This window comes from Nipponia nippon, unplaced genomic scaffold (assembly GCF_047370975.1).
Source record: "Nipponia nippon isolate SJK-2023a ecotype South Korea unplaced genomic scaffold, ASM4737097v1 scaffold_50, whole genome shotgun sequence".
In the NCBI taxonomy this organism is placed as follows: Eukaryota; Metazoa; Chordata; class Aves; order Pelecaniformes; family Threskiornithidae; genus Nipponia; species Nipponia nippon.
This window is the reverse complement of record NW_028262370.1, coordinates 391,597-417,029: the sequence shown is the minus strand read 5'-3', so window position 1 is coordinate 417,029 and position 25,433 is coordinate 391,597. Positions and strand designations below refer to the sequence as shown.

Genomic DNA, 25,433 nt, shown 5'->3' with positions numbered 1-25,433 from the left:
TGGGGTGACAATGGGGATAATGGGGACAATGATGACAATGGGGGGACAATGGGGACAATTGGGACAATGGGGTGACAATGGGGAAAATGGGGACATTGGGGACAATGGGGGGTACAATGGGGACAATGGGGGGGACAATGGGGACAATGGGGACAATGGGGACATGGGGGGACAATGGGGGGAAAATGGGGACATGGGGGGACAATGGCGAGAATGGGGACAATGGGGACAATGGGGGACAAGGGGGCAATGGGGGGGACAATGGGGACAATCGGGCCAATGGGGACAATGGGGGGACAATGGGGACAATGGGGGTGACAATGGGGACAATCGGGACAATGGGGACATGGGGGGACAACGGGGACAATGGGGAGACAATAGGGACATGGGGAGACAATGGGGGGACAATGGGGACAAAGGTGCCACTGGGGGGGACAATGGGGGGGACAATGAGGACAATAGGGACAATAGGGACAATGGGGACATGGGGTGACAATGCGGACAATGGGGACAACGGGGACAATGGGGATAATGGGGGACATGGGGGGGCAATGGGGGGGACAATGGGGACAATCGGGGCAATGGGGACAATGGGGACAATGGGGGGACAATGGGGACAGGGGGTGACAATGGGGACAATGGGGACAATGGGGACAATGGGGATAATGGGGGACAAGGGGGGCAATGGGGGGGACAATGGGGACAATCGGGACAATGGGGCGATCGGGACATGGGGGGACAATGGGGGGGACAATGGGGGGACAATGGGGTGACAATGGGGACAATGGGGGGGACAATGGGGACAATGGCGACAATGGGGACAACGGGGGGACAATGGCGGGGACAATGGAGACAATGGGGGGGACAATGGGGGGACAATGGTGACATAGGGTGACAATGGGGACAATGGGGACAATGGGGGGGACAATGCTGTGACAATGGGGGGGACAATTGGGTGACAATGGGGGGACAATTGGGGCAATGGGGACAAGGGGGGACAATGGGGGGACAATGGGGTGACAATGGGGACAATGGTGACAATGGTGACAATGGGGGGGACAATGGGGACATGGGGGACAATGGGGGGATATTGGGGACATGGGGGGACAATGGGGGGACAATGGGGACATGGGGGGACAATGGTGACAATGGGGACAATGGGGGGACAATAGGGGGACAATGGGGACGGGGGGACAATGGGGGGAAAATGGGGGGACAATGGGGACAATGGGGACAATGCGGGAACAATGGGGACAATGGGGGGGACAATGGGGACATGGGGGGACAATGGGGGGGACAATGGGGGGACAATCGGGACAATGGGGGTGACAATGGGGACATGGGGGGACAATGGGGAGATAATGGGGACATGGGGGGACAATGGGGACAATGGGGACATGGGGGGACAATGGGGGGACAATGGGGACAATGGGGGTGACAATGGGGACATGGGGGGACAATGGGGGAGACAATGGGGACAATGGTGACAATGGGGATAATGGGGGGGACAATGGGGACAATGGAGACATGGGGGGACCGTGGGGGGACAATGGGGACAATGGGGGTGACAATGGGGACAATGGGGACATGGGGGAACAATGGGGGGACAATGGGGACAATGGTGACAATGGGGACAATGGGGGGACAATGGGGACATGGGGGGACAATGGGGGTGACAATGGGGACAATCGGGACAATGGGGACATGGGGGGACAACGGGGACAATGGGGGGACAATGGGGGGACAATGGGGACAATGGGGGGACAATGGGGACATGGGGTGACAATGGGGACAATGGGGACATGGGGGAACAATGGGGGGACAATGGGGGGACAATGGGGGGACAATGGGGACAATGGTGACAATGGTGACAATGGGGGGACAATGGGGACAATGGGGACAATGGGGGCGACAATGGGGGGACAATGGGGACATGGGGTGACAATGGGAACAATGGGGGGGACAATGGGGTGACAATGAGGGGGACAATTGGGTGACAATGGGGGGACAATCGGGGCAATGGGGACAATGGGGGGACAATGGGGGGACAATGGGGGGACAATAGGGTGACAATGGGGACAATGGGGACATGGGGTGACAATGGGGAGGACAATGGGGACAATGGGGGGACAATGGGGACATGGGGGGACAATGGGGATAGGGGGTGACAATGGGGGGGACAATGGGGGGACAATGGGGACAATGGGGGCAATGGGGACAATGGGGGGACAATGGGGACAATGGGGGTGACAATGGGGACAATGGGGACAATGGGGACAATGGGGGGGACAATGGGGGGACAATGGGGACAATGGGGACATGGGGGGACAAAGGGGGAGAATGTGGGGACAATGGGGACAATGGGGACATGGGGGAACAATGGGGACAACGGGGGTGACAATGGGGACAATGGTGACAATGGGGACAATGGTGACAATGGGGGGGACAATGGGGACAATCGGGACAATGGGGACATGGGGGGACAACGGGGACAATGGAGACAATGGGGGGACAATGGGGGGACAATGGGGACAATGGGGGGACAATGGGGACATGGGGTGACAATGGGGACAATGGGGACAATGGGGGGACAATGGGGGGGACAACGGGGTGACAATGGGGACAATGGTGACAATGGGGACAATGGGGGGACAATGGGGACAATGGGGACATGGGGGGACAATGGGGGGGACAGTGGGGACATGGGGGGACAATGGGGACAATGGGGACAATGGGGGGGACAATGGGGTGACAATGGGGGGACAATCGGGACAATGGGGACAATGGGGGGACAATGGGGGGACAATGGGGGGACAATGGGGACATGGGGTGAGAATGGGGTCAATGGGGACAATGGGGACAATGGGGGGACAATGTGGGGACAATGGGGACAATGGGGACAATGGGGGGACAATGGGGACATGGGGGGACAATGGGGGGCATAATGGGGACAATGGGGACAATCGGGACAATGGGGACGGGGGTCACAATGGGGTGACAATGGGGGGGACAATGGGGGGCAATGGGGACAATGGGGGGACAATGGGTGGACAATGGGGGGACAATGGGGACAATGGGGACAATGGGGACATGGGGTGAGAATGGGGTCAATGGGGACAATGGGGACAATGGGGGGACAATGGGGACGTGGGGGGACAATGGGGGGACAATGGGGACAATGGGGACAATGGGGGGACAATGAGGACAATGGGGACAATGGGGACAAAGGGGACAATGGGGACAATGGGGGTGACAATGGGGGGGACAATGGGGGGGACAATGGGGACAATCGGGAAAATGGGGACATGGGGGGACAATGGGGGGGACAATGGGGACATGGGGTGACAATGGGGACAATGGGGACAATGGGGACAATGGGGGGACAATTGGGGGGACAATGGGGACAAAGGGGGGACAATGGGGGGGACAATGGGGGGACAATGGGGACAATGGGGGTGACAATGGGGACAATGGGGGGACAATGGGGATAATGGGGGCAATGGGGACAATGGGGGTGACAATGGGGACAATGGGGACAATGGGGACAATGGGGGGGACAATGGGGGGACAATGGGGACAATGGGGACATGGGGGGACAAAGGGGGAGAATGTGGGGACAATGGGGACAATGGGGACATGGGGGAACAATGGGGACAACGGGGGTGACAATGGGGACAATGGTGACAATGGGGACAATGGTGACAATGGGGGGGACAATGGGGACAATCGGGACAATGGGGACATGGGGGGACAACGGGGACAATGGAGACAATGGGGGGACAATGGGGGGGACAATGGGGACAATGGGGGGACAATGGGGACATGGGGTGACAATGGGGACAATGGTGACAATGGGGACAATGGGGGGGACAATGGGGACAATGGGGACATGGGGGGACAATGGGGGGGACAGTGGGGACATGGGGGGACAATGGGGACAATGGGGACAATGGGGGGACAATGGGGTGACAATGGGGGGACAATCGGGACAATGGGGACAATGGGGGGACAATGGGGGGACAATGGGGGGACAATGGGGACATGGGGTGAGAATGGGGTCAATGGGGACAATGGGGACAATGGGGGGACAATGGGGACGTGGGGGGACAATGGGGGGACAATGGGGACAATGGGGACAATGGGGGGACAATGTGGGGACAATGGGGACAATGGGGACAATGGGGGGGACAATGGGGACATGGGGGGACAATGGGGGGCATAATGGGGACAATGGGGACAATCGGGACAATGGGGACGGGGGTGACAATGGGGTGACAATGGGGGGGACAATGGGGGGCAATGGGGACAATGGGGGGACAATGGGTGGACAATGGGGGGGACAATGGGGACAATGGGGACAATGGGGACATGGGGTGAGAATGGGGTCAATGGGGACAATGGGGACAATGGGGGGACAATGGGGACGTGGGGGGACAATGGGGGGACAATGGGGACAATGGGGACAATGGGGGGACAATGAGGACAATGGGGACAATGGGGACAAAGGGGACAATGGGGACAATGGGGGTGACAATGGGGGGACAATGGGGGGACAATGGGGACAATCGGGAAAATGGGGACATGGGGGGACAATGGGGGGGACAATGGGGACATGGGGTGACAATGGGGACAATGGGGACAATGGGGACAATGGGGGGACAATTGGGGGGACAATGGGGACAAAGGGGGGACAATGGGGGGACAATGGGGACAATCGGGCAATGGGGACAATGGGGGGACAATTGGGGGGACAATGGGGACAATGGGGGGACAATGGGGACGTGGGGGGACAATGGGGGGACAATGGGGACAATGGGGACAATGGGGGGACAATGAGGACAATGGGGACAATGGGGACAAAGGGGACAATGGGGACAATGGGGGTGACAATGGGGGGGACAATGGGGGGGACAATGCGGACAATCGGGAAAATGGGGACATGGGGGGACAATGGGGGGGACAATGGGGACATGGGGTGACAATGGGGACAATGGGGACAATGGGGACAATGGGGGGACAATTGGGGGGACAATGGGGACAAAGGGGGGACAATGGGGGGGACAATGGGGACAATCGGGCAATGGGGACAATGGGGGGACAATGGGGGGACAATGGGGATAATGGGGACAATGGTGACAATGGGGGGACAATGGGGACAATGGGGACAATCGGGACAATGGGGAGATGGGGACATGGGGGGACAATGGGGACAGGGGGTGACAATGGGGGGGACAATGGGGGGGACAATGGGGGGACAATGCGGTGACAATGGGGACAATGGTGACAATGGGGACAATGGGGGGGACAATGGGGACAATGGGGTGATAATGGGGACAATGGGGGTATAATGGGGGGGACAATGGGGACAATGGGGACAATGGGGGTGACAATGGGGACATGGGGTGACAATGGGGACAATGGGGGGACAATGGGGGGACAATGGGGGGATGGGGGGACGGGACAGGGGACAATGGGGACAGGGGGGGATGGGGGGACAGGGGCCATTTGTGGACATTTGGGGACATTTGGGGACATTCGGGGACACCCGGGTCCCCTCTCACCGTCCGCTCACGTCCGTCGCCGTCCCATCCCCCCCCATCAGCAGGTACCGGCGGGGGGGGCGGAGCCTCAGCGGGCAACTGCCCCGCCCCAGCGCCTGGCCACGCCCCGCGGGGGCCTCTGCGGGGCCGCGCCAGTCAGAACCAGTCCGCACCAGTCACAACCGCTTACACCCACTACGCACCAGTAAGAACCACCCAGAAGCAGCATGCACCACTAAGAACCAGTATGCACTGGTGCGCGTCAGTAAGAACCAGTATGCACCAGTATGGATCAGTAAGAAGCAGTATGCACCAGTAAGAACCAGTATGCACCAGTAAGTACCCATATGCATCAGCAAGAACCAGTATGCACCATCAGTAAGAACCAGTATGCACCAGTATGGATCAGTAAGAAGCAGTATGCACCAGTATACACCAGTAACAGGCAGCAACAACCAGTATGTACCAGTAACAACCACTTAGAAGCAGTATGCACCAGTATGGAATAATAAGAAGCAGTAAAAACCAGTAAACACCAGTATGGATCAGTAAGAAGCAGTATGCACCAGTAAGCACCACTGTGCACCAGTAAGTACCCATATGCATCAGTAAGAGCCAGCATGCACCAGTAAGAACCAGTATGCACCAGTACGGATCAGTAAGAAGCCGCATGCACCACTAAGAACCAGTAAGCACCAGTCTGCACTGGAGCACATCAATAAGAACCAGTACACACCAGTAAGAACCCGTATGCACCACTACGCAGCAGTAAGAACCAGTATGCACCAGTAAGCACCACTATGCACCAGTAAGTACCCATATGCATCAGTAAGAACCAGTATGCACCAGTATGGATCAGTAAGAACTGGTATGCACCAGTAAGAACCAGTATGCACCAGTATGGATCAGTAAGAAGCAGTATGCACCAGTAAGAACCAGTATGCACCAGTCTGCACTGGTGCGCATCAGTAAGAACCGGTATGCACCAGTAAGAACCAGTATGCACCACTATGCAGCAGTAAGAACTGTTATGCATTAGTAAGCACCAGTAAGAACCAGTATGCACCAGTATGGATCAGTAAGAAGCAGCATGCACCACTAAGAACCAGTATGCACGAGGAAACACCAGTATGCACCAGTAAGCACCAGCACGCGTCAGTAAAAACCAGTATGTACCAGTCAGCACCAGTATGCAAAAGTAAGACCTGTTATGCACCAGTAAGCACCAGTAACCCCCCAGCGCAGCACACGCACCCCCCCCCAGCTTTCCCAGTACAGCCCAGTTCACTCTCATGCTCTCCCAGTATGGCTCAGGGTCCCCCCAGTGCCACCCCAGTATGGCCCAGTGCATCCCAGTGCCCCCCAGTATGGCCCAGTGCCCCCTCCAGCAGCACCCCAGTATGACCCAGTATATCCCAGTGCCCCACACTATGACCCAGCCCCCCCCCCAGCGCCACCCTAGTATGGCCCAGTATATCCCAGTGCCACCCCAGTATGGCCCATAGTGTCCCAGTATGGCTCAGAGCCCTCTCTAGCTCCACCCCAGTATGGCCCAGTGCCACCCCAGTATGGCCCGGTCCCCCTCCCGTATGGCCCAGGCCCCCCTGTGGTGCCCTTATGCCGCTCCAGTACGTCCCCAGTATACACCAGTGCCCCCCAGTATGGTCCCACAGTGCCCCCTAGTGGCCCTTCAAGTGTGTCCCTGTCCCTCCCAGTGCCCCCAGTCTCCCTCCCAGTCCCCCCAGACTCCCTCCCTGTCCCTCCCAGCCCCCCCAGTCTCCCTCCCAGTCGCTCCCGGTCCCTCCCAGCCCCCCCAGTTTCCCTCCCAGTCCCTCCCAGTCCCCCAGTGCCCGCAGTCTCCCTCCCAGTCCCCCCAGTGCCTCCAGTCTCCCTCCCAGTCTCCCTCCCAGTCCCCCCAGTGCCTCCAGTCTCCCTCCCAGTCTCCCTCCCAGTCCCCCCAGTGCCCCCAGTCTCCCTCCCAGCCCCCCCAATCTCCCTCCCAGTCCCTCCCAGTCCCCCCAGTCTCCCTCCCTGTCCCTCCCAGCCCCCCCAGTCTCCCTCCCAGTCCCCCCCCAGTCCCTCCCAGTCCCTCCCAGTCCCCCCAGTGCCCCCAGTCTCACCTCCCAGCAGCACCTCCAGGATCTCCATCTCGAAGGCCAGGAAGGGCCCGGCCTCGCCCTCCCCCAGGGCCTGAACCAGCAGCGCTGGGGGCGGGGCAGGAGAGGGCGGGGTCAGGGGTCGGGAGGTCAGGGGTCACAGGGGGCAAGGGGTCAGGGGGGGCAGGGGGTCAGGGGTCAAAGGTCTTATGGGGTTCCTCAGGGTGGGGGCAGGGGTTGATGGGGCGGAGTCTGGGGGTGGGGGGGTGGGGGTGCGGGGGGGTGCGGGGGGGTGCAGGTTTGGGGGTGCGGGGGGGTGCAGGGGGTGCGGGGGGGTGCAGGTTTGGGGGTGCGGGGGGGGGGGGGGTGGGGGTCACCGTAGTCGACGCGGGGGCTGTAGCAGGCGAAGTCGAGGCGATCGTCCAGCGTCAGCTCCCCCCGTCGCAGCCGGGGGCACTCGCCTGGGGGGAGGGGCGCCAGTGGGTGACCCCCCCGCCCCGCCCCCGCCCCGCCCCCCGCCCCGCCCCCCGGGCCCCCCCACCTTGGGCGCAGAGGCAGGCCTGGGCCGTGCAGAGGGCGGGCACCGCGCTGCTCCGCCGGGGCGCGTTGTAGAAGATGGTGCAGCGCCGGGCTGGGCGGGGCGGGGCGTGGTCAGGGAGGGCACGCCCACCACAGGCCACGCCCCACCGCAGGCCACACCACCCCCCCCCCCCCCGTGGCCACCGCAAGGCAAAAGCACCGCCCCAGGGCCGGGCTGCTTGGCCCCTACCCTGCCAGGCCACGCCCACAAAGAGGCCACGCCCCACCCCCCAGGCCACACCCACCCGGCTCGTAGTAGTCGTAGATGGCCGCCATGGCCGGCTGGAGCTGCCCCACGGCCACCTCCTGGGTGGCCCCGAAGGTGATGCACTGGCGCTGGGTGGGGACCTGGGGGGACAGGGGGGGACGTGGGGACAGGGACAGGGGGGGACAGGGGGATGGGGGGACAGGGTACAGGGGACAGGGGACAGGGGACAGGGGACACGGGGACAGGGGACAGGTGGACATGGGGACATGGGGACAGGGGGACAGGGGACAGGGGGCAGGGGACATGGGGACAGGGGACAGGGGACAGGGGGACAGGGGGACAGGGGACAGGGGGACAGGGGACAGGGGACAGGGGACAGGGGGACAGGGGGACAGGGGACAGGGGGCAGGGGACAGGGGGACAGGGGACAGGGGGACAGGGGACAGGGGGACATGGGGACATGGGGACAGGGGGACAGGGGACAGGGGACAGGGGACATGGGGACAGGGGACAGGGGACAGGGGGACACGGGGACAGGGGGACACGGGGACACGGGGACAGGGGACAGGGGGACAGGGGGACAGGGGGACAGGGGGACACGGGGACAGGGGACAGGGGACACGGGGACAGGGGACAGGGGACAGGGGACAGGGGGACAGGGGGACACGGGGACAGGGGACAGGGGGACAGGGGACAGGGGACAGGGGGGACACGGGGACGGGGGGACAGGGGGGTACAGGGGGACATGGGGACAGGGACAGGGGGGACGTGGGGACGGGGGGACACGGGGACAGCGGGACAGGGTACAGGGGACAGGGGAACAGGGGACACGGGGACAGGGGACAGGGGGACAGGGGACAGGGGGACAGGGGACAGGGGACAGGGGGACAGGGGGACAGGGGGACACGGGGACAGGGGACAGGGGACAGGGGGACAGGGGGACAGGGGACACGGGGACAGGGGGACAGGGGACAGGGGGACAGGGGACACGGGGACAGGGGACAGGGGGACAGGGGACAGGGGTACAGGGGGACAGGGGGACACGGGGACAGGGGACAGGGGACACGGGGACAGGGGACAGGGGACAGGGGACAGGGGGACAGGGGGACAGGGGACAGGGGGACAGGGGACAGGGGACAGGGGACAGGGGGACAGGGGACAGGGGACAGGGGGACAGGGGGACAGGGGACAGGGGGACAGGGGACATGGGACAGGGGGACAGGGGACAGGGGGACAGGGGGACAGGGGACAGGGGGACATGGGGACAGGGGTCAGGGGGACAGGGGACAGGGGGACAGGGGACAGGGGACACGGGGACAGGGGGACAGGGGGACAGGGGACAGGGGGACAGGGGACAGGGGACAGGGGACACGGGGACAGGGGACAGGGGGACAGGGGACAGGGGGACGGGGGACATGGGGACAGGGGACAGGGGACAGGGGGACAGGGGGACACGGGGACAGGGGACAGGGGACAGGGGGACAGGGGACAGGGGGACAGGGGGACAGGGGACAGGGGACAGGGGACAGGGGGACAGGGGACAGGGGGACAGGGGGACAGGGGACAGGGGACAGGGGACAGGGGGACAGGGGACAGGGGGACAGGGGGACAGGGGGACACGGGGACAGGGGACAGGGGACAGGGGGACAGGGGGACACGGGGACAGGGGACAGGGGACAGGGGGACAGGGGGACAGGGGGACAGGGGACATGGGGACAGGGGGACAGGGGGACAGGGGACAGGGGACAGGGGGACAGGGGGACAGGGGGACAGGGGACATGGGGACAGGGGGACAGGCCGCACCTGGTCGAGGTAGACGACCAGCCGGGCCCCGCTGAGCTCGTAGTGGCTGATCCAGCGATCGACCACGTCCCGCAGCTGGGGGGGGCACGGCGAGGTGACACCCCGACACCCCGGCACCCCCAACACCCTGACACCCCCGACACCCCCCCGACACCCCCGGCACCCCCAACACCCGGACACCCCAACACCCCGGCACCCCCAACACCCTGACACCCCCCGACACCCCCCCACACCCCAACACTCCCAAAACACCCTAATACCCTCCAACACCCCAACACACCCCAACACCCTGACACCCCCAACACCCTGACACCCCACGACACCCCCCCAACACCCTGACACCCCCAACACCCCAACACCCCCCAACACCCTGACACCCCAAAACCCCCCAACTCCCCGACACCCCCAACACCCCCCAACTCCCCGACACCCCCCAACACCCTGACACCCCACGACATCCCCCAACACCCCAACACCCCCCAACACCCCAACAGCCCCAACACCCCCCAACACTCTGACACCCCCGACACCCCACAACACCCCCAACACCCCGACACCCCGACACCCCCAACACCCCGACACCCCCCAACACCCTGACACCCCACGACACCCCCCAACACCCCAACACCCCCCAACACCCCGACACCCCCCAACACCCCGACACCCCCAACATCCCCCAACACTCTGACACCCCCGACACCCCACAACACCCCCAACACCCCAACACCCCAACACCCCCAACACCCCCCAACACCCCGCCCCCCCCCACCTTGTCGAGGTCGGGGCGATGGGGCCGGAAGCCGCTGAGCAGGAAGAGCTCGGCCACCGCCATCCCCGCCAGCTCCACCCCCGCCTCCCGCCTGCGCCGGGACACGCCTTCAGGGGGCGGAGCCACACGCCACGCCCCGGAAGGAGGCCCCCGCCCCCATTTCCAGCAGGAACAGGAAGCCCCGCCCCCATTTCCAGCAGGAACAGGAAGTCCCACCCCATTCCCAGGCAGAACAGGAAGCCCCGCCCCCATTTCCAGGAGGAACAGGAAGTCCCACCCCATTCCCAGGCAGAACAGGAAGCCCCGCCCCCATTTCCAGGAGGAACAGGAAGTCCCACCCCATTCCCAGGCAGAACAGGAAGCCCCGCCCCCATTTCCAGGAGGAACAGGAAGTCCCACCCCATTCCCAGGCAGAACAGGAAGCCCCGCCCCCATTTCCAGGAGGAACAGGAAGTCCCACCCCATTCCCAGGCAGAACAGGAAGCCCCGCCCCCATGTCCACCCATAACAGGAAGTCCCGCCCCAATTTCCACACAGAAGAGGAAGCCCCGCCCCCACTTCCGGCCGGAAGAGGAAGCCCCGCCCCCACTTCCAGCCGGAAGAGGAAGCCCCGCCCCTCACCAGAAGCAGACCAGGAAGGCCACCTCCCGGCCGGGGTCGCGCACGTCCCTTCGCCGCCGCCGCCGCCGGCTCGGGGGGGTGGAGGCCTCCGCAGGCTCCGCCCCCTTTTCTGGCTCCGCCCCTTCCGCAGGCTCCGCCCCTTCCACGAGCTCCGCCCCATCCCCGGGCCTTGACCCTTCCGTCGGACTCAACCTCTCTGCAGGCTCCGCCCCTTCCTTAGGCTCCGCCCCCTCCTCCTCAGGCTCCGCCCCCTCCTCCTCAGGCTCCGCCTCCTCCTCGTAGTCCTCATAGTCTTCCTCTGGGGGGGGGCGGCCATTGAAGGGAGGGGGTGCGGGGGAGGGGCGGGGCTGGCGGGGGCGGGGCGCGCGGTGGGCGGGGCCTCACCCTCGTAGACGATTGGCCCGGTGACGGCCACCCGCAGGCCCAGCCCCCGGCAGGTGCCGTTGGGGGGCGCCATCAGGCAGAACTGGCGCAGCACCTGCGGGAGCGGGGGGGGGGCCATGGGGGGGGGTCCCATGGGGGGGGGGGGGGGTCCCATGGGGGGGGGGTCCCATGGGGGGGGTCCCATGGGGGGGGTGTCCCCTGGGTGCGGGGGGGTCCCATGGGGGGCCATGGAGGGGGGGTCCCATGGGGGGTCCCATGGGGGGGGGTGTCCCATGGGGGGGGGTGTCCCCTGGGTGCGGGGGGTCCCATGGGGGGGGACGACCCATGGGGGGGGTCCCATGGCGGGGGGTGCCCTGGGTGCGGGGGGGTCCCATGGGGGGGCCATGGAGGGGGGTCCCATGGGGGGGACAACCCATGGGGGGGTCCCCTCGGTGGGGGGGTGTCCCATGGCGGGGGGTCCCATGGGGGGGGGTCCCATGGGGGGGACGACCCATGGGGGGGGGTCCCATGGCGGGGAGGTGCCCTGGGTGCCGGGGGTCCCATGGGGGGAGTCCCATGGGTGCGGGGGCGTCCCATGGGGGGGGCCATGGCGGGGGGGTCCCATGGGGGGGTCCCATGGGTGCAGGGGGGTCCCATGGGGGGGACGGATGACCCATGGGGGGGTCCCCTGGGTGCGGGGGGATCGGGGGGGGTCCCATGGAGGGGGTCCCATGGGTGCGGGGGGACCCCGGGGGGGGGGTCCCGGGGGGGGGGGGTGCCGGGGGGGCGGTCGCTCACCGTCAGGGTCCCCTCGCCGTCTCCCTCCACCTGCACCGTGATGGGGCTGCCCAGGGGCACCTGGGGGGGGGGACACCACGTCCCTGTGCCCCCGTGTCCCCACGTCCCCCATCCCCCGTGTCCCCACGTCCCCTGTGCCCCCCCGTGTCCCCCTGTCCCCCCATCCCCCGTGTCCCCATGTCCCCTGTGCCCCTCCCGTGTCCCCCCCGAGTCCCCATCTCCCCCCGTGTCCACCCCCGTGTCCCTCCATGTCCCCTGTGCCCCCCCGTGTCCCCCTGTCCCCCGTGTCCCCATGTCCCCTGTGCCCCCGTGTCCCCACGTCCCCCATCCCCCGTGTCCCCACATCCCCTGTGCCCCCCGTGCCCCCCCGTGTCCCCATGGCCCCCCCATGTCCCCAATGGCCCCCACACCCCCGCGTCCCCCCACGTCCCCGTGTCCCCCATCCCCCATGTCCCCGTGTCCCCCCCGTGTCCCCCCCATCCCCCCACCTGCAGCTCCTGCTCCAGCGACTGGAGGCCGGGCGCCAGCGTCACGCGGGTCCCCCCGGGCCCCCCCCGGGCCCCCCCCGGCCAGGAGAGCCGCAGGCTGAGCCCGGGCCCGGCCGCCTCCGCCCAGCGCAGCCACATCTGGGCCAGCGCCTCCAGGGCCACCAGCGTGTCCTGCGGGAGCCGGGCGTCCCCTGGGGCGGGCCCCTGGGCACCCGGGACCCCCCCCCGGGACCCCCCCCGGGACCCCCCCCCGGGACCCCCCCCGGGACCCCCTCACCCTGAGACCCCCACCCCGGGACCCCCGGGACCCCCCTGGGACTCCCACCCTGGGACCCCCACCTTGGGACCCAGGTGCCTTAGGGGACCCCCCACCCCAGGGACCCCCACCTTGGGACCCCCCCACCCCGGGACCTCCCCCCGGGACTCCCACCCCGGGACCCCTCCCCCAGGACCCCCCCCCCCGGGACCCCCCTGGGACTCCCACCCTGAGACCCCCACCCCAGGGACCCACACCCTGGGACCCCCACCTTGGGACCCAGGTGCCTTAGGGGACCCCCCACCCCGGGACCCCCCAACCCCGGGACCCCCCTGGGACTCCCACCCTGAGACCCCCACCCCAGGGACCCCCACCTTGGGACCCCCCCCCGGGACCCCCCACCCTGAGACCCCCACCCCAGAGACCCCCCACCCTGAGACCCCCCCCCCGGGACACCCCCCCCCGAAGGGGCCCCCGGCGCGCGGGGACCTGGGTGGAGCGGAAGCCGCCGCCGTAGTTGCTCTGCTCCCGCAGCCACCGGGCCACGCGGGCGGCGCCGGCGCCATCGCGGTGCTGCAGCAGCGCCAGCAGCCCGTAGGCCGTGGCCTCCACCGTGGCCCCCGGGCCCCCGGCCGGCCAGAACTGCGCCCGCCCCCCTGCGGGACCCCCGCCCGCGTCAGGGGCACCCGCGGCCTGGGAGCCGCCAGCCCACCCGGGGACCCCGGTGTCCGGGTGACACCGGTCCCCCAGGGACCCCACCAGCTGGGTGACCCCCACCCAGGGACCCTGGCCTCCGGGTGACACCAATCCCCCAGGGACCCCACCAGCTGGGTGACCCCCACCAGGGACCCCGGTGTCCGGGTGACCCCGGTCCCCCAGGGACCCCACCAGCTGGGTGACCCCCACCCAGGGACCCTGGCCTCCGGGTGACACCAATCCCCCAGGGACCCCACCAGCTGGGTGACCCCCACCAGGGACCCTGGCCTCCGGGTGACACCCATCCCCCAGGGACCCCACCAGCTGGGTGACCCCCACCAGGGACCCTGGCCTCCGGGTGACACCCATCCCCCAGGGACCCCACCAGCTGGGTGACCCCCACCAGGGACCCTGGCCTCCGGGTGACACCCGTCCCCCAGGGACCCCACCAGCTGGGTGACCCCCACCAGGGACCCTGGCCTCCGGGTGACACCCGTCCCCCAGGGACCCCACCAGCTGGGTGACCCCCACCAGGGACCCTGGCCTCCGGGTGACACCCGTCCCCCAGGGACCCCACCAGCTGGGTGACCCCCACCAGGGACCCTGGCCTCCGGGTGACACCCGTCCCCCAGGGACCCCACCAGCTGGGTGACCCCCACCCAGGGACCCTGGCCTCCGGGTGACACCCGTCCCCCAGGGACCCCACCAGCTGGGTGACCCCCACCAGGGACCCCGGTGTCCGGGTGACACCCGTCCCCCAGGGACCCCACCAGCTGGGTGACCCCCACCAGGGACCCTGGCCTCCGGGTGACACCCATCCCCCAGGGACCCCGCCAGCTGGGTGACCCCCACCAGGGACCCTGGCCTCCGGGTGACACCCGTCCCCCAGGGACCCCACCAGCTGGGTGACCCCCACCAGGGACCCCGGTGTCCGGGTGACCCCGGTCCCCCAGGGACCCCACCAGCTGGGTGACCCCCACCAGGGACCCTGGCCTCCAGGTGACACCCGTCCCCCAGGGACCCCACCAGCTGGGTGACCCCCACCAGGGACCCTGGCCTCCGGGTGACACCCATCCCCCAGGGACCCCGCCAGCTGGGTGACCCCCACCAGGGACCCTGGCCTCCGGGTGACACCCGTCCCCCAGGGACCCCACCAGCTGGGTGACCCCCACCAGGGACCCCGGTGTCCGGGTGACCCCGGTCCCCCAGGGACCCCACCAGCTGGGTGACCCCCACCCAGGGACCCTGGCCTCCGGGTGACACCAATCCCCCAGGGACCCCACCAGCTGGGTGACCCCCACCCAGGGACCCTGGCCTCCGGGTGACACCCATCCCCCAGGGACCCCACCAGCTGGGTGACCCCCACCAGGGACCCCGGTGTCCGGGTGACACCGGTCCTCCAGGGACCCCACCAGCTGGGTGACCCCCACCAGGGACCCTGGCCTCCGGGTGACACCCGTCCCCCAGGGACCCCACCAGCTGGGTGACCCCCACCAGGGACCCTGGCCTCCGGGTGACACCCGTCCCCCAGGGACCCCACCAGCTGGGTGACCCCCACCCAGGGACCCTGGCCTCCAGGTGACACCCGTCCCCCAGGGACCCCACCAGCTGGGTGACCCCCACCAGGGACCCCGGTGTCCGGGTGACACCCGTCCCCCAGGGACCCCACCAGCTGGGTGACCCCCACCAGGGACCCTGGCCTCCGGGTGACACCCATCCCCCAGGGACCCCGCCAGCTGGGTGACCCCCACCAGGGACCCTGGCCTCCGGGTGACACCCGTCCCCCAGGGACCCCACCAGCTGGGTGACCCCCACCAGGGACCCCGGTGTCCGGGTGACCCCGGTCCCCCAGGGACCCCACCAGCTGGGTGACCCCCACCAGGGACCCTGGCCTCCGGGTGACACCCGTCCCCCAGGGACCCCACCAGCTGGGTGACCCCCACCAGGGACCCCGGTGTCCGGGTGACCCCGGTCCCCCAGGGACCCCACCAGCTGGGTGACCCCCACCCAGGGACCCTGGCCTCCGGGTGACACCAATCCCCCAGGGACCCCACCAGCTGGGTGACCCCCACCCAGGGACCCTGGCCTCCGGGTGACACCAATCCCCCAGGGACCCCACCAGCTGGGTGACCCCCACCAGGGACCCTGGCCTCCGGGTGACACCCATCCCCCAGGGACCCCACCAGCTGGGTGACCCCCACCAGGGACCCTGGCCTCCGGGTGACACCCGTCCCCCAGGGACCCCACCAGCTGGGTGACCCCCACCAGGGACCCTGGCCTCCGGGTGACACCCGTCCCCCAGGGACCCCACCAGCTGGGTGACCCCCACCAGGGACCCTGGCCTCCGGGTGACACCCGTCCCCCAGGGACCCCACCAGCTGGGTGACCCCCACCAGGGACCCTGGCCTCCGGGTGACACCCGTCCCCCAGGGACCCCACCAGCTGGGTGACCCCCACCCAGGGACCCTGGCCTCCGGGTGACACCCGTCCCCCAGGGACCCCACCAGCTGGGTGACCCCCACCAGGGACCCCGGTGTCCGGGTGACACCCGTCCCCCAGGGACCCCACCAGCTGGGTGACCCCCACCAGGGACCCTGGCCTCCGGGTGACACCCATCCCCCAGGGACCCCGCCAGCTGGGTGACCCCCACCAGGGACCCTGGCCTCCGGGTGACACCCGTCCCCCAGGGACCCCACCAGCTGGGTGACCCCCACCAGGGACCCCGGTGTCCGGGTGACCCCGGTCCCCCAGGGACCCCACCAGCTGGGTGACCCCCACCAGGGACCCTGGCCTCCAGGTGACACCCGTCCCCCAGGGACCCCACCAGCTGGGTGACCCCCACCAGGGACCCCGGTGTCCGGGTGACACCCATCCCCCAGGGACCCCGCCAGCTGGGTGACCCCCACCAGGGACCCTGGCCTCCGGGTGACACCCGTCCCCCAGGGACCCCACCAGCTGGGTGACCCCCACCAGGGACCCCGGTGTCCGGGTGACCCCGGTCCCCCAGGGACCCCACCAGCTGGGTGACCCCCACCAGGGACCCTGGCCTCCAGGTGACACCCGTCCCCCAGGGACCCCACCAGCTGGGTGACCCCCACCAGGGACCCTGGCCTCCGGGTGACACCCATCCCCCAGGGACCCCGCCAGCTGGGTGACCCCCACCAGGGACCCTGGCCTCCGGGTGACACCCGTCCCCCAGGGACCCCACCAGCTGGGTGACCCCCACCAGGGACCCCGGTGTCCGGGTGACCCCGGTCCCCCAGGGACCCCACCAGCTGGGTGACCCCCACCCAGGGACCCTGGCCTCCGGGTGACACCAATCCCCCAGGGACCCCACCAGCTGGGTGACCCCCACCCAGGGACCCTGGCCTCCGGGTGACACCCATCCCCCAGGGACCCCACCAGCTGGGTGACCCCCACCAGGGACCCCGGTGTCCGGGTGACACCGGTCCTCCAGGGACCCCACCAGCTGGGTGACCCCCACCAGGGACCCTGGCCTCCGGGTGACACCCGTCCCCCAGGGACCCCACCAGCTGGGTGACCCCCACCAGGGACCCTGGCCTCCGGGTGACACCCGTCCCCCAGGGACCCCACCAGCTGGGTGACCCCCACCCAGGGACCCTGGCCTCCAGGTGACACCCGTCCCCCAGGGACCCCACCAGCTGGGTGACCCCCACCAGGGACCCCGGTGTCCGGGTGACACCCGTCCCCCAGGGACCCCACCAGCTGGGTGACCCCCACCAGGGACCCTGGCCTCCGGGTGACACCCATCCCCCAGGGACCCCGCCAGCTGGGTGACCCCCACCAGGGACCCTGGCCTCCGGGTGACACCCGTCCCCCAGGGACCCCACCAGCTGGGTGACCCCCACCAGGGACCCTGGCCTCCGGGTGACACCCGTCCCCCAGGGACCCCACCAGCTGGGTGACCCCCACCAGGGACCCCGGTGTCCGGGTGACACCCGTCCCCCAGGGACCCCACCAGCTGGGTGACCCCCACCAGGGACCCCGGTGTCCGGGTGACCCCGGTCCCCCAGGGACCCCACCAGCTGGGTGACCCCCACCAGGGACCCCGGTGTCCGGGTGACCCCGGTCCCCCAGGGACCCCACCAGCTGGGTGACCCCCACCAGGGACCCCGGTGTCCGGGTGACCCCGGTCCCCCAGGGACCCCACCAGCTGGGTGACCCCCACCAGGGACCCCGGTGTCCGGGTGACCCCGGTCCCCTCGGGACGCCAGGGTGACCCCAGGAGGGACCCCGGGGTGGCGGCGGGGGGGAGGCGGGGCGGGGGGCTCACCCTGGGCGGGCCGGGCCAGGCGGCGCAGGCGCTGCAGGGCGGGGGAGGGCCCGGGGGGGCCGGTGTCCCCCAGCGCCAGCGCGTAGGTGACGATGGCCGTCCCGAACGTCCCCAACGTCTCCACGCGGCCACGCAGGAAGGTGGCGGCTCGAGACAGAGCCTCGTCCTGCGGCAGAGGGAGAGGGGACGAGGGGACATGGGGGACAGGGGGACATGGGGGGACAGGGGGACAGGGGGACATGGGGACAGGGGGGGACATGGGGACACATGGGGGGACATGGGGGACATGGGGACAGGGGGACATGGGGGACATGGGGGGACATGGGGGACATGGGGACAGGGGGACATGGGGGACATGGGGGGACGTGGGGACATGGGGGACATGGGGACAGGGGGACATGGGGACATGGGGGGACATGGGGGACATGGGGGGACATGGGGGGACAGGGGGACATGGGGAGACAGGGGGACATGGGGACAGGGGGACCTGGGGGACATGGGGGGACGTGGGGACATGGGGGACAGGGGGACAGGGGGGATGTGGGGGGACATGGGGACACACAGGGACATGGGAGGGCATGGGGATATGGGGGGACATGGGGGTCATGGGGGTCAGTTGGGGACAGTTGGGGACACGGGGACATGGGGGGACATGGAGACATGGGGACAGAGGGACATGGGGGGAAAAGGGGGACAGCTGGGGACATGGGGACGCGACAGGGGTGCGGGGACAGAGGGCAGCAGCCAGGGATGGGACATGGGGACACGGGGACACCAGTGGGGAGGCGAGGAGCCATGGGGGGGGACACAAAGAGGAGGGGACAAGGGACACGGAGGGCACGGGGAGGGGACACGGGGGGGACACGGGGACGCACCAGGTGGGGGTGGTCGGGGCTGTCCGGTGGCAGGAGGACGCGTGCCCCCTGCAGGGCCACCACCACGAAGGCCGTCAGGGACACGGTGGCCTCGGGACCCGGGTCTGCCACACTGCCCTGGGGACACGGGGACAGCGGGAGGGCGTCAGGCGGGGGGGGGGGGGGGGACACACGGCGGGGACACGGGGTCTCGGGGGGCTGCAGAGGGGACGTCGCACGGGGAGGTGGCCCGGGGAGGTGGCCCGGGGCCGTTGCACGGGGCTGTGGGGCAGGGACGCGGCTTGGGGACATCGTGTGGGGACGGGGGAGGGGACGTGGGCAGGTGACCCAAGGAGGAAGATAACTCAAGGTGGTGGCCATGGAGGTGGCCATGGAGGTGGTCCTGGAGGTGGCCATGGAGGTGGCTGGGGAGGTGGCCATGGAGGTGGTCCTGGAGGTAGCCCTAGAGGTGGCCCTGGCAGTAGCTGGGGAGGTGGCCCTGGAAGTAGCCCGAGAAGTGGCCCTGGAGGTGGCCATGGAGGTGGCCATGGAGGTGGTCTGGGAGGTGGCCCTGGAGGTGGCCCTGGAAGTAGCCCGGGAGGTGGCCCTGGCGGTGGCCCTGGCGGTGGCCATGGAGGTGGCTGGGGAGGTGGTCCGGGAGGTGGCCCTGGAGGTGGCCCTGGAGGTAGCCCTAGAGGTGGCCCTGGCAGTAGCTGGGGAGGTGGCCCTGGAAGTAGCCCGAGAAGTGGCCCTGGAGGTGGCCCTGGTGGTGGCCATGGAAGTAGCCTGGGAAGTGGCCCTGGCGGTGGCCGGGGAGGTGGCCCTGGCGGTGGCCCTGGCGGTGGCTGGGGAGGTGGCCCTGTCGGTGGCCCTGTTGGTGGCCCGTCCCCGCGTCCCCACCTGCATCTCCCGGTGCAGGACGGGCTCCTCCTCGCGGAAGGCGCCGTCGGGGCGCTGCTGCCCCAGCAGCCACCGCAGGGACGCCCCGGGGCCACCCGCGGCCACCGGCAGGTAGGGACGGGCCAGGGCCAGCACCCGCAGCACCAGCGCCGTCAGCCTGCGGGGACGTCCCGCTGCCACCACGGCCCCGTGTCCCCGTGTCCCCCCGTGTCCCCCCATCCCCCCCCGTCCCCCCGTCCCCCTGTGTCCCCATGTCCCCATGTCCCCCTGTGTCCCCCCGTGTCCCCCCATCCCCCCATGTCCCCCCGTCCCCCTGTGTCCCCCCGTGTCCCCCCATGTCCCCATGTCCCCCCATGTCCCCCTGTCACCCATAGTCCCCCATGTCCCCTGTCCCACCCATCCCCTCTCCCCCCGTGTCCCCCTGTGTTCCCTGTCCCCCCATGTCCCCCCGTCTCCCCATGTCCCCCGTGTCCCCCCGTGTCCCCATGCCCCTTGTCCCCTCCATGTCCCCTCTCCCCCTCTCCCCCTCAGATCCCCCATCCCCCTGTCCCCCCCGTGTCCCCCATGGCCCCCGTGGCCCCTGTCCCCCCTGTCCCCCCGTGGCCCCCGTGTCCCCCTGTGTCCCCTGTCCCCCCGTGTCCCCCCCTGTCCCCCCGTGTCCCCTGTCCCCCCCCGTCCCCCCACCAGGTGCTGCTCCCCCGGTGCTGCCAGGCGCTGTAGGAGCCGTCGGCCTTGCGGAAGCTCTGCACCCGCTCGAAGCCTGCGGGGACGCGGGGACGCGGGGGGACACGGGGGGACACGGGGGGACACGGGGACACGGGGGGACACAGGGACATGGGGACACAGGGGGACACAGGGACAGTGGGGACACAGGGACACGGGGGGACACAGGGACATGGGGGGACACGGGGACATGGGGGGGCACGGGGACATGGGGACACAGGGGGACACAGGGACAGTGGGGACACAGGGACACGGGGGGACACAGGGACATGGGGGGACACGGGGACATGGGGGGACACGGGGACATGGGGACACGGGGGGACACAGGGACAGTGGGGACACAGGGACACGGGGGGACACAGGGACATGGGGGGACACGGGGACATGGGGGGACACGGGGACATGGGGACACGGGGGGACACAGGGACAGTGGGGACACAGGGACACGGGGGGACACAGGGACATGGGGGGACACGGGGACATGGGGGGACACGGGGACATGGGGACACGGGGGGACACAGGGACAGTGGGGACACAGGGACACGGGGGGACACAGGGACATGGGGGGACACGGGGACATGGGGACACACGGGGACATGGGGACACGGGGGGACACAGGGACACGGGGGGACACAGGGACATGGGGGGACACGGGGACATGGGGGGACACGGGGACATGGGGACACGGGGGGACACAGGGACAGTGGGGAGACAGGGACACGGGGGGGCACAGGGACACGGGGGGGCGCGGGGGCATGGGGGGCCACGGGGGCATGGGGACGCGGGGGGACACAGGGACAGTGGGGACACAGGGACACGGGGGGACACAGGGACATGGGGGGACACGGGGACATGGGGGGACACGGGGACATGGGGACACGGGGGGACACAGGGACAGTGGGGACACAGGGACACGGGGGGACACAGGGACATGGGGGGACACGGGGACAGGGGGGGACACGGGGACAGGGGGACACGGGGGGACACAGGGACAGTGGGGACACAGGGACACGGGGGGACACAGGGACATGGGGGGACACGGGGACATGGGGACACGGGGGGACACAGGGACATGGGGGGACACGGGGACATGGGGGGACACGGGGACATGGGGACACGGGGGGACACAGGGACACGGGGGGACACGGGGACACGGGGACACGGGGACACGGGGGACACAGGGACACGGGGGGACACAGGGACATGGGGACACAGGGACATGGGGACATGGGGACACGGGGGGACACAGGGACATGGGGGGACACGGGGACACGGGGGGACACAGGGACATGGGGGGGCACGGGGACATGGGGGGACACGGGGACATGGGGACACGGGGGGACACAGGGACACGGGGGGACACAGGGACATGGGGACACGGGGGGACACAGGGACACGGGGGGACACAGGGACATGGGGGGACACGGGGACAGTGGGGACACAGGGACATGGGGGGACACAGGGGTGACACAGGGACGCAGGGGGACATGGGGATGCGGGGGTGACACCAGCGCCCGGGGCGGGGTCCTGCACCCCCGGAGCCATTGCGCCCCCCAGCCCATACCCCCACGGCCCCCCCACCCCCCATTGCCCCCCAGCCCCCCCACCCCCCATAGCCCCCCCACCCCACAGGCCCCCCCAGCCCCCATAGCCCCCCCAGCCCCCATGGGCCCCCCACCCCATAGCCCCCCCAGCCCCCCAGCCCCCATGGGCCCCCCACCCCATAGCCCCCCCAGCCCCCCAGCCCCCATGGGCCCCCCACCCCATAGCCCCCCCACCCCCCGGCCCCCCGGCCCCCCACCCCCCAGCCCCCCATAGCCCCCATAGCCCCCCCAGCCCCCCAGCCCCCATGGGCCCCCCACCCCATAGCCCCCCCCCACCCCCCCCCGGCCCCCCGGCCCCCCACCCCCCAGCCCCCCATAGCCCCCATAGCCCCCCAGCCCCCCAGCCTCCATGGGCCCCCCACCCCATAGCCCCCCCCACCCCCCCAGCCCCCCGGCCCCCCACCCCCCAGCCCCCCATAGCCCCCATAGCCCCCCAGCCCCCATGGGCCCCCCACCCCATAGCCCCCCCACCCCCCCAGCCCCCCGGCCCCCCACCCCCCAGCCCCCCATAGCCCCCATAGCCCCCCAGCCCCCCAGCCCCCATGGGCCCCCCACCCCATAGCCCCCCCACCCCCCGGCCCCCCACCCCCCAGCCCCCCATAGCCCCCATAGCCCCCCAGCCCCCATGGGCCCCCCACCCCATAGCCCCCCCCACCCCCCCACCCCCCCCGGCCCCCCACCCCCAGCCCCCCATAGCCCCCATAGCCCCCCCAGCCCCCCAGCCCCCCACCCCCCAGCCCCCCATAGCCCCCATAGCCCCCCCCCCAGCCCCCCCAGCCCCCATGGGCCCCCCACCCCATAGCCCCCCCCACCCCCCCCCGGCCCCCCACCCCCCAGCCCCCCATAGCCCCCATAGCCCCCCCAGCCCCCCAGCCTCCATGGGCCCCCCACCCCATAGCCCCCCCACCCCCCAGCCCCCCGGCCCCCCACCCCCCAGCCCCCCATAGCCCCCATAGCCCCCCCAGCCCCCATGGGCCCCCCACCCCATAGCCCCCCACCCCCCCAGCCCCCCGGCCCCCCACCCCCAGCCCCCCATAGCCCCCATAGCTCCCCCCACCCCCCAGCCCCCCGGCCCCCCCACCCCCAGCCCCCCATAGCCCCCATAGCCCCCCCCACCCCCCAGCCCCCCCGGCCCCCCACCCCCCAGCCCCCCATAGCCCCCATAGCCCCCCCCACCCCCCCCGGCCCCCCACCCCCAGCCCCCCATAGCCCCCATAGCCCCCCCAGCCCCCCCAGCCCCCATGGGCCCCCCACCCCATAGCCCCCCCAGCCCCCCGGCCCCCCACCCCCCAGCCCCCCCAGCCCCCCCAGCCCCCATGGGCCCCCCACCCCATAGCCCCCCAGCCCCCCGGCCCCCCACCCCCAGCCCCCCATAGCCCCCATAGCCCCCCAGCCCCCCCGGCCCCCCCACCCCCAGCCCCCCATAGCCCCCATAGCCCCCCCCAGCCCCCCAGCCTCCATGGGCCCCCCACCCCATAGCCCCCCCCACCCCCCCCCAGCCCCCCGGCCCCCCACCCCCCAGCCCCCCATAGCCCCCATAGCCCCCCCAGCCCCCCAGCCTCCATGGGCCCCCCACCCCATAGCCCCCCCACCCCCCCGGCCCCCCACCCCCCAGCCCCCCATAGCCCCCATAGCCCCCCCAGCCCCCATGGGCCCCCCACCCCATAGCCCCCCCACCCCCCAGCCCCCCGGCCCCCCACCCCCCAGCCCCCCATAGCCCCCATAGCCCCCCAGCCCCCCCAGCCCCCATGGGCCCCCCACCCCATAGCCCCCCCCACCCCCCCCGGCCCCCCACCCCCCAGCCCCCCATAGCCCCCATAGCCCCCCAGCCCCCCAGCCCCCCACCCCCCAGCCCCCCATAGCCCCCATAGCCCCCCCAGCCCCCATGGGCCCCCCACCCCATAGCCCCCCCCCCACCCCCCACCCCCCGGCCCCCCACCCCCCAGCCCCCCATAGCCCCCATAGCCCCCCAGCCCCCCAGCCCCCCCCACCCCCAGCCCCCCATAGCCCCCATAGCCCCCCAGCCCCCCCAGCCCCCATGGGCCCCCCACCCCATAGCCCCCCACCCCCCCCCGGCCCCCCACCCCCCAGCCCCCCATAGCCCCCATAGCCCCCCCAGCCTCCATGGGCCCCCCACCCCATAGCCCCCCCCACCCCCCCCACCCCCCCCGGCCCCCCACCCCCCAGCCCCCCATAGCCCCCATAGCCCCCCCAGCCCCCCAGCCTCCATGGGCCCCCCACCCCATAGCCCCCCCACCCCCCCGGCCCCCCACCCCCAGCCCCCGTACCCGCCTGGAGGCCGCGCAGGCCGCGGGGGCGCGCGTCGGGGGGCAGCCCCCCCCAGCCCCCGCTCTGGTCCAGGTAGCGCAGGGCGGCGGCGCGGGGGGCCAGGGCCATCAGCGCCTGCTCCCCGCAGCCCCGCGGCCAGCGCAGCAGCGCGGCCCCCAGCCCCAGCGCCCCCCGCAGCGCCCAGCCCCCCACCCGGCCTGGGGGGCGCGGGGACACGGGGGGGGCACGGGGGGGCACGGGGGGGGACACGGGGGGACACATGGGGGCATGGGGACACGGGGGGACACACGGGGGGGGCACGGGGGGACACGGGGGGCACGGGGGGCGTGGGGACATGGGGGGCCACAGGGGGGGCATGGGGGCATGGGGACACAGATGGGGACACATGGGGACATGGGGACACGGGGGGACACACGGGGGGCATGGGGACACGGGGGGGACACGGGGGCGTGGGGACACGGGGGGCGTGGGGACACGGGGGGGGCACGGGGGGACAGGCGTGGGGACACGGGGGGGACACATGGGGACACGGCGGGGGCCACAGGGGGGCGT

General features: G+C 70.3%; 1 protein-coding gene across 1 annotated transcript in view; it reads right to left on the bottom strand.

Moving 5' to 3' along the window:
* LOC104019831 (complement C4-B) overlaps positions 1 to 25,433 on the bottom strand; it is an 82,631-nt gene that overhangs the window by 24,587 nt on the left and 32,611 nt on the right. The window contains exons 25-41 of the mRNA XM_087734920.1: positions 24,881 to 25,078; positions 20,950 to 21,025; positions 20,266 to 20,422; positions 19,387 to 19,503; positions 18,512 to 18,677; positions 14,011 to 14,177; positions 13,266 to 13,436; positions 12,778 to 12,837; positions 12,001 to 12,094; positions 11,617 to 11,914; positions 10,996 to 11,086; positions 10,227 to 10,301; positions 8,461 to 8,563; positions 8,178 to 8,267; positions 8,014 to 8,097; positions 7,661 to 7,744; positions 5,562 to 5,679 (exon numbers count right to left, since the gene is read on the bottom strand). Of these exons, the coding sequence (XP_087591046.1) occupies positions 5,562 to 5,679; positions 7,661 to 7,744; positions 8,014 to 8,097; positions 8,178 to 8,267; positions 8,461 to 8,563; positions 10,227 to 10,301; positions 10,996 to 11,086; positions 11,617 to 11,914; positions 12,001 to 12,094; positions 12,778 to 12,837; positions 13,266 to 13,436; positions 14,011 to 14,177; positions 18,512 to 18,677; positions 19,387 to 19,503; positions 20,266 to 20,422; positions 20,950 to 21,025; positions 24,881 to 25,078 (2,149 nt within the window). The remainder of the gene's footprint in view (positions 1 to 5,561; positions 5,680 to 7,660; positions 7,745 to 8,013; positions 8,098 to 8,177; positions 8,268 to 8,460; positions 8,564 to 10,226; positions 10,302 to 10,995; positions 11,087 to 11,616; positions 11,915 to 12,000; positions 12,095 to 12,777; positions 12,838 to 13,265; positions 13,437 to 14,010; positions 14,178 to 18,511; positions 18,678 to 19,386; positions 19,504 to 20,265; positions 20,423 to 20,949; positions 21,026 to 24,880; positions 25,079 to 25,433) is intronic.